The following is a 7,738-nucleotide window of genomic DNA, read 5'->3' on the forward strand; positions in this document are numbered from 1 at the left end:
GGTGAATCCAAGAATTTTTCTGGGGACTATCCTCCCATTCATTGCTCCTTTTTTGGTTTTTTGACGCATATTCATTCCCCAAATTCTTTTTCACAGATTGCAAATTACTTACCGTCGTACGGTTGTACTTTTGCGATGTCTCTAATTACGTGTATTCAATCCATAGCCACACAAAATTGAAACTGACACAGATTATATTCCTTTTTTAAAAATTTTCTTTCCTATTAAAAACCTAAATCATAGGATGAATATATGGGATCAGATTAAGGAAACTAATCAATAAATTACTATGACGATATATTAAAAACTATTGCAAGAAATTGAATATTTATTCAGAAAGAATCTATTGTTAATTTTGAACCACAATTAATCGACCCAGATTGGAACAGATTTACCATATATACTAATATTATGTTTTAAAGGAAAATACAAAAGAACTCATTATAGTGAAGAATCATTAGAAGCAATTAAAAAGAAATCCATTGGTAAGTTCAGTTAAAGAAACAAATTAAATTTTAGGATTACTTTAAAAAATTAGTTTGTATGATTTAAGAAACAAATAAAATCTAGCCAAGAAATCGGTAACGATAATCAAACTACTGATATTCTTGTAGTAGTATCTAGAGATCCACTGACCACAGGGATATATTATCATTATCATCTAAGTCCTTTAAAAACTAATTAGAGGTAATCAAAACTCTTTCAATTTGTTTACATTTCAACCAGCAAAACCAAAAGATATCTAGCTGAAGAATAAAGATATGGCTTCCACTGTTTGTGGTTTTACATTAATTTTGTTCATCGCTGCCGTAACAAGTGGCGTTTCGGCCGCTGCGTCTACCTCTTTCGCCGGAAGAAAGATTTTCAACGTCCGAAAATACGGTGCTCGCAGTGACGGCAAAACAGATAATGCTATTGTACTGAAATTTTCTCCTTTTGTTTAATTTTCCGGCTAGTTATATAATTCAACATTAATATATTTCAAAACTGTTGATTAACTATAAACATTTTGTTAGGTTTGATTGTCTTGATTTCGTGTTTAATTAGGCGTTTACAAAAGCGTGGAAAGAAGCGTGCCAATGGAAAGGAAACCCTAGTGTGTACGTACCATTCGGAACCTTTTACCTCGGTGGTGTGACCTTCACGGGACCATGTAAAAGCCGGATCAGTTTCATCATCAAAGGAACTTTGTTAGCTCCTAAAGAAGCTAACGCCATCAAACAAGACACGTGGATCATTTTCAAGTATGTTGACTATCTCACGGTCTCAGGCGGTGGCACTCTTGACGGACAAGGAAGCTACTCTTGGCGACTCAACGATTGCAGCAGAAACCCTAATTGCCGGCCTCTACCTATGAACATTGGGTTCCAGTTCGTGAGATTCTCGAGAATCAACCGCATCAAATCGATCAACAGCAAAATGGGTCACATCAACTTCTTCGCTGTCGAATACTTTGAGGTCTCACGCGTCAGCATTAGGGCTCCTGGAGATAGTCCTAACACAGATGGGATCAAGATAGGTTCATCGAACCACATGAAGATCCACCACGTCGACATCGGAACAGGGGACGACTGCATCGCAATCTTGGCCGGAACCACCGATTTGGATATCTACAGGGTCACGTGTGGACCAGGTCATGGGATCAGCGTTGGAAGCCTTGGGAGGTATAAAAACGAGAAGAGCGTTCAGGGTTTAATCGTTAGGGATTCCATCTTTAGAGGTACAACTAATGGCGTACGGATCAAGACATGGGCTCCTTCTGCTTCACGGAACTTAATTTCGAATTTTCTTTTCAAGAACCTCCAGATGATCAATGTCGAAAACCCCATCAACATTGATCAACAATACTGTCCAAACAACCAGTGTCGCAAAACGGTAATTTCCTCATCAAGAAACAAACTTTTAGCTTTTTATTTTTATTTTTAAGATGATCGAATTTGATTTCTTATTTTATTTTTTGTTAAATAAAAATATGCAGTCTCATTCTCAAGTTCAGATACAGAACGTCAAGTTCAAAAACATCTGGGGGACTTCGACGAGCAAAGTGGCCGTGAAGTTGCAATGTAGCAAGATGGCTCCTTGCACAGACGTTGAGCTCTTCGGAGTTAACCTAGTGCACCGTGGACCCGATGGTCCAGCCACTGCTTGGTGTGAGAATGTTGCTGGTTGGACACGTGGCAATATCTTTCCTCCGTCATGCATCCATTGATCTACAGTTTTATATTTTGATTATATAGTGTCCTAATATTGGTTCATTGTAGCTTTTATTGTTTTAAATTCGTTGGCACTTTGATTATAGTTACTCGTTTAGTTTACTCATCAAGTTCTGAGCAATGATCAAAGGGAATTGAGAAATCTGGATCTCTTTGATTAGTCTCACTTTTAGAATTTTTGGGACATTAGTATAAACTGTTTATAAAACAACAAAACGGGAAGAAAAAGCTTTTTTTTTTTTTGTTGAACACAAAGGAACTACTCTTTCGCCTTTTACTAAAGAAAAAACAAAATTTAATTTTACGAAAAAATCGTTTTACTAATTTTAAATCAATAATATTCAAGATTTCATATTTCCACAGTAATTTCATCTTTCGGCGTCCAAGCTTCTTCACTCTCCCACTGATCCAGTTGTTGTGGACATTTAAGATGAAAAAATACAAAAGACACAGAACATAGTATTTTGGGCGCGCATACACACGCACAAAACACACAGAACATAATATTTTTTTAACCGACTAAGAGCATCATTATCCCTGAAACTTCTAATGAGTTTCTTAAGTGTTTTTTATTATTAAACATAGATTAAAAAACCTGCTTAAGAAATCTATTGTTTTTACTTGTACATTGGTAAAACCCTTAATGAATTTCTTAAGAATTGTTTTTTTTCTTAATCAAGATGAAAGAAAGAAGAAAGCTAAGATGAATAAACAGATGTGTAGAGAAGGAGCAGAAACAAAGAAAAGAAGCAGAAAGAAGGAGAAGAGCCAACGTTTAGAAGTAGAAGAAGCAGAAAAAATTGAAGAAGAAGCAGAGTAGACGAAATGGTGTGATCGGATGGTAAGAACGAAGAGAAGAAAAAGCAGAACGAAGAAGAAGAAGCAGATGAGAATCAAAAAGAAGAAGAAGAAGCAGACAGAAGCAGAAAGAAGAAGACGCAGATCAGAAGCAGAAACGAAGAAGAAGAAGAAGCAGTAGATGAGAAGCACTGGCTTTAATTAGTGTGAAAATGGGTTCGTCGAAGAGAAGAAAGAGAAGATTTCATCCTACTATTTTTTTTAACCAATGCAAACATGACACGTAACAACAAGAAACGGTTCCTCTTGATCTCAAATAAGAACCGATTTTTCTACTATTCATTATTTTTGATTTATTTTTTTTTAATTAATTGGGTAGAAAACTGTAGTAAAAAACTGCGATAATGATGCTCTAATGACATGGGCTGTAAGAGACTATGGGCTTTTCTTTCTTGAGGCGTAATTAAGGACGCAAAAGACCCGTAGTATCCTTTCATTTTTGTAGTTCCAACTTCCAACGGCTACTTTCTTTCAAAGCCTATAAATGCTATAATATGACATTATAGTTTAAATTTTTGGATTAATTAAAAAAGAACTTATGTGCTAAGTTGCAAATTTGTGAAAACAAACCAAATATGATATTAATCATTTGATCGTTATAAGTTAGATGTATTTTCACACCATGATATAAATTAAGAACTTACGGATCTAATTAAAAATCTCCTTCGCTAACAAATTAGATATTGTTTTTGGTTTTTAGCACAAAAGTGTAAATACTCTCCCATAAAAAAAGAGAGATGATATTAAAAAAAAAAGGAGAGAGGATTTTATTGTTGTCGACAAAGGAGCAATTTGACTTTGAATCGACTGCCGACAAGAAAAAAAAAACTTTTGACACGACTAATTTACTAAACTAGTTATAAAGGAATAGCTCCGTTATTATATTTTCTTCGCTGCAAATTAATTAACGTGTACGTATCACATCATGTGTGAACCACATACTTGCTTTTCAGTGGTTTCACCTGCCACTTTCTCTATGTTTTTTTTTTTGTAATTTGTATTTTTTTCTCTACTGTATTCAAAGTAAACCGAGGACAAAATGTAATACGTGAAATACTTAATCTATATACACAGAGACAAATCTTAGCGTACTTGGATACGTAATTGATTGTGTATGTCAATTATATACGTGTAGTAGTTGATATCAGAATTAAAGAGATGAGCTTGAAAGCTCTAAAGAGGAGAAAGATGAAACTTGGTTTTCTTATATTTTAACTTAACTTCACTAATTACACATTCTTCTTATTTATACAAGACAAAGGAAAACCCTAAGTTGTTATGGCATTCTCGTCTTTTACTTAAGGTTTTGCAAAACATCAAAGCGATTCCAAACTTGTGTCGTCATCTCCGTACTCTGTTTTTGCTTCTCTGTTCCAACAGATTTGTCTCCTTGTACAGTTGGTGAAGACCGTTGAGAAGAGAGAGAGGTTTCAGCTGAGTTGGGCTTCGTAGTGTCATGGCCCAAAGGAATGTGTGTGGGCTTCGTTGCATTTAGGCCCACGTGATTAACACCCCCCCGCAAACTTGGTGTGGTGGAAACTGGTGGTGGAACATCCACACCAAGTTTGGACCTCAAAGATGCAAATGCAGCATATGGCAACGACTTTGTGAAGATATCAGCGAGTTGCTCAGTGGCGGAGACATGAGAGACCAGAAGAGAACCGAGAGCAACCTGTTCTCTTACATAGTGATGATCCAGCTCGAAGTGTTTAGTGCGAGCATGAAAGCTTGGATTGGCGGATAACTTAACAGCTGAGAGGTTGTCACAGTATAGCTCCGGCACAGAGGGAATGGAGATACCAATCTCTTTAAGAATATCGCCAATCCAAGTTACTTCAGACGCAGCTTCAGACATTGCCCTGTATTCGGCTTCAGTGGAGCTTCGAGATACCGTAGGCTGCTTTTTAGACGACCAAGAAATGAGATTTGAGCCAAGAAACGTGCAGAGACCGCTTGTGGATCTTCGGGTTACCTTACATCCAGCCCAGTCACTGTCGCTGTAGGCTTTAAGCTTGAAATCCGAGTGTTTGGTGAGATGAATACCAAGAGAGATAGTTCCTTTGATGTAACGTAGAATCCGTTTCAGGTGAATGAAGTCAGACGTAGAAGGAGCATGCATCTTCTGACAGACATGATTAACCGCGAACTGGATGTCTGGACGAGTCAGAGTCAAGTATTGAAACTTGCCTGCAAGACTTCGAAAATAAGACGGCTCTGAAAACGGTTCTTGATTATCTAAATCTTTGTCTAACTGCAGTGGCAAAGGCGTGGATACAGAAGAGCAATTACTCATAGCAGCAACAGCGAGCAAGTCTTCAGCGTACTTCTGTTGGGAGAGGAACATCCCATTAGAGTGATGATGAGCTTGTATCCCTAAGAAATAACTCATTCTCCCCATATCCTTCATTCGAAACTGAGAGTTCAACTCAAGAAGCAGAGTTTGCAGAGTTGCAGAGTTATTTCCTGTTAAGATCATGTCATCAACATAGAGCAGGAGCAGAATAAGAGCATCACCCTTTTGATAGATGAATAGAGAAGGATCTTTAATACTGCAAGAGAAGCCAAACTGCAGAAGAAAGTTGCTAAACTTGTCAAACCAGGCCCTTGGTGATTGTTTTAGGCCATAAAGGGACTTGTGCAAGTGGCAAATATGATCTGGTTTATCTTTATCAATGAAACCTGCAGGTTGTCTCATGTACACTGTCTCAGTGAGATCTCCATGAAGGAAAGCGTTTTTAACATCCATCTGTTTAATCTCCCAGCCCATTACAGTTGAGATATCAAGAATAAGCCTCACAGTTGCGGTTCGGACCACTGGACTATATGTCTCAATGTAATCGATTCCTTCTTCCTGGTTGAACCCTTGAGCCACTAATCTAGCTTTTAGCTTGTCTAGCGATCCATCAGCATTAAGCTTCGTACGAAAAACCCATTTACTACCGAGGATGTTCACACCTGGAACTGGAGGAACGAGAGACCAAGTATTTGTCTCTTGACAATTACTGTATTCTTCATTCATTGCTTCTGTCCAACCAGGATCCTTGAGAGCCTCAGTGACAGTTTTTGGCTCGGGATAAGATACTTTGTGAGCCAGATAAATGTACCGCGGATTTGGTTTAAAAATCCCTGACCGTGACCTTGTCATCATCTGATGTTGTTGCGGAACAGCAGAGTCGGAAGATGATGCAGAAGCTGAGTCATGACCATTGGTGTACGATGAACTAGGAGACGCTGTTGATGCTGTCCCACTACCAGGAGTTAGAGCACTGTTGCCTATAGAAGCAGAATCGAAGTCTGTCGTACACTCAGAATACCCAACCCCTGGAGTAGTAGCAGCAACAGGTGACAAACCCGTGTGAGTATGAACTGAGGAAGCTCTGGAAGGTGCCTGTAACGGTGGGAAATCTTGAGCCGTGAACATAGGTCGAGAGGAAGCTGGAGGATCCTCTTCGACTGAAGTTGAGGGAGCAGTGACTGGAGCTGACTGCGAGAGAAAGCTCTTTTGCCAAGCAGAGATTAACGGAGTTGCTTGTTGCTCTTGCAGGTGAGAAAAAGTTGTGGCAAAAGGGAAAGTAGACTCATCGAAGATCACATGTCTACTAATATAAACACGACCAGTGGTTGGAAGCAAGCATCTATAGCCCTTGTACTTCTCATTATACCCTAAGAACACACATTGGAGTGCCTTAGGGTCAAACTTGTTTTGAGCATAGTCTCTTAAGGTGGGATAACAGGCACTGCCAAAGACACGAAGTGAAGAATATACTGGTGGTTTACCAAAAAGAAGCTCATAGGGACTCTTTGGATTAGCAAAAACCGTATGAGGAAGCAAGTTAGCCAAGAAATTTGCTGTAAAAAATGCTTCAACCCAGTATTTGTGTGGTAGTTTACTCTGAAACAACATTGAGAGACCCAACTCTGTAATGTGTCTATGCTTTCTTTCAGCAAGACCATTCTGTTGTGGTGTGTGAGGGCAAGAGATGACTTGTCTGATCCCACAACTTTGAAGGTGACTAATGAATCGTTTACTAGTGAATTCACCCCCACCATCACAGTGAAAGGTTCCAATTTTCTGTTGAAGCTGATTTTCAACCAACTTTTGAAAGATGAGAAAGATTGAGTAGAAATCAGACTTCAATTTAAGTGGATAAAACCAACAGAATCTGGTGAAATGATCAATAAACACCACATAGTATCTAAAACCTTGAACAGAAACAGTAGGAGCAGGACCCCAAAGATCACAATGGATCCGCTCTAAAGGTCTGGTAGTAGTTAAAGAAGAAGCAGAAAACGGTAAACGTGAGCTCTTTCCAAGGCGACAGGCTTCACAAACAGCATCCACGGCTTTATTGATGATGATGGCCTTGTCTGCAGACAACAACTGGAGAATTTGAGGGTTGGGGTGTCCCAAACGCCGGTGCCACACTTCATCACTAGCAGAATGTTGGCGAGAGGAGTAGAATGCGTGTAAGTGAGGCTTCTCCAGTAGATACAGACCATCATTATTGGTGCCCATTACCAGCAACCTCTTTGTTTCCTTATCATTAATACGGACACCATCACAGTCAAACTCAAAAGAACATGGATAGTCCTTAGTCAGCTTAGAAACCGAAAGAAGAGATTTTGCTATATCAGGACATACCAGAACATCTTTAAGGGGAAGATTA

General features: G+C 38.8%; 1 protein-coding gene across 1 annotated transcript; it reads left to right on the forward strand.

Moving 5' to 3' along the window:
• Positions 1-761: 761 nt before the first annotated feature.
• LOC18008558 (exopolygalacturonase) lies at positions 762-2,209 on the forward strand. Its single transcript, XM_006389925.1, has 3 exons — positions 762-917; positions 1,048-1,875; positions 1,979-2,209. Exons 1-3 carry the CDS (start codon positions 762-764, stop codon positions 2,207-2,209), a joined length of 1,215 nt encoding a protein of 404 aa, XP_006389987.1.
• The last annotated feature ends 5,529 nt before the right edge of the window (positions 2,210-7,738 follow it).

The sequence above is a fragment of the Eutrema salsugineum genome, unplaced genomic scaffold, assembly GCF_000478725.1.
Source record: "Eutrema salsugineum unplaced genomic scaffold, Eutsalg1_0 scaffold_9, whole genome shotgun sequence".
NCBI classification, from domain to species: domain Eukaryota; kingdom Viridiplantae; phylum Streptophyta; class Magnoliopsida; order Brassicales; family Brassicaceae; genus Eutrema; species Eutrema salsugineum.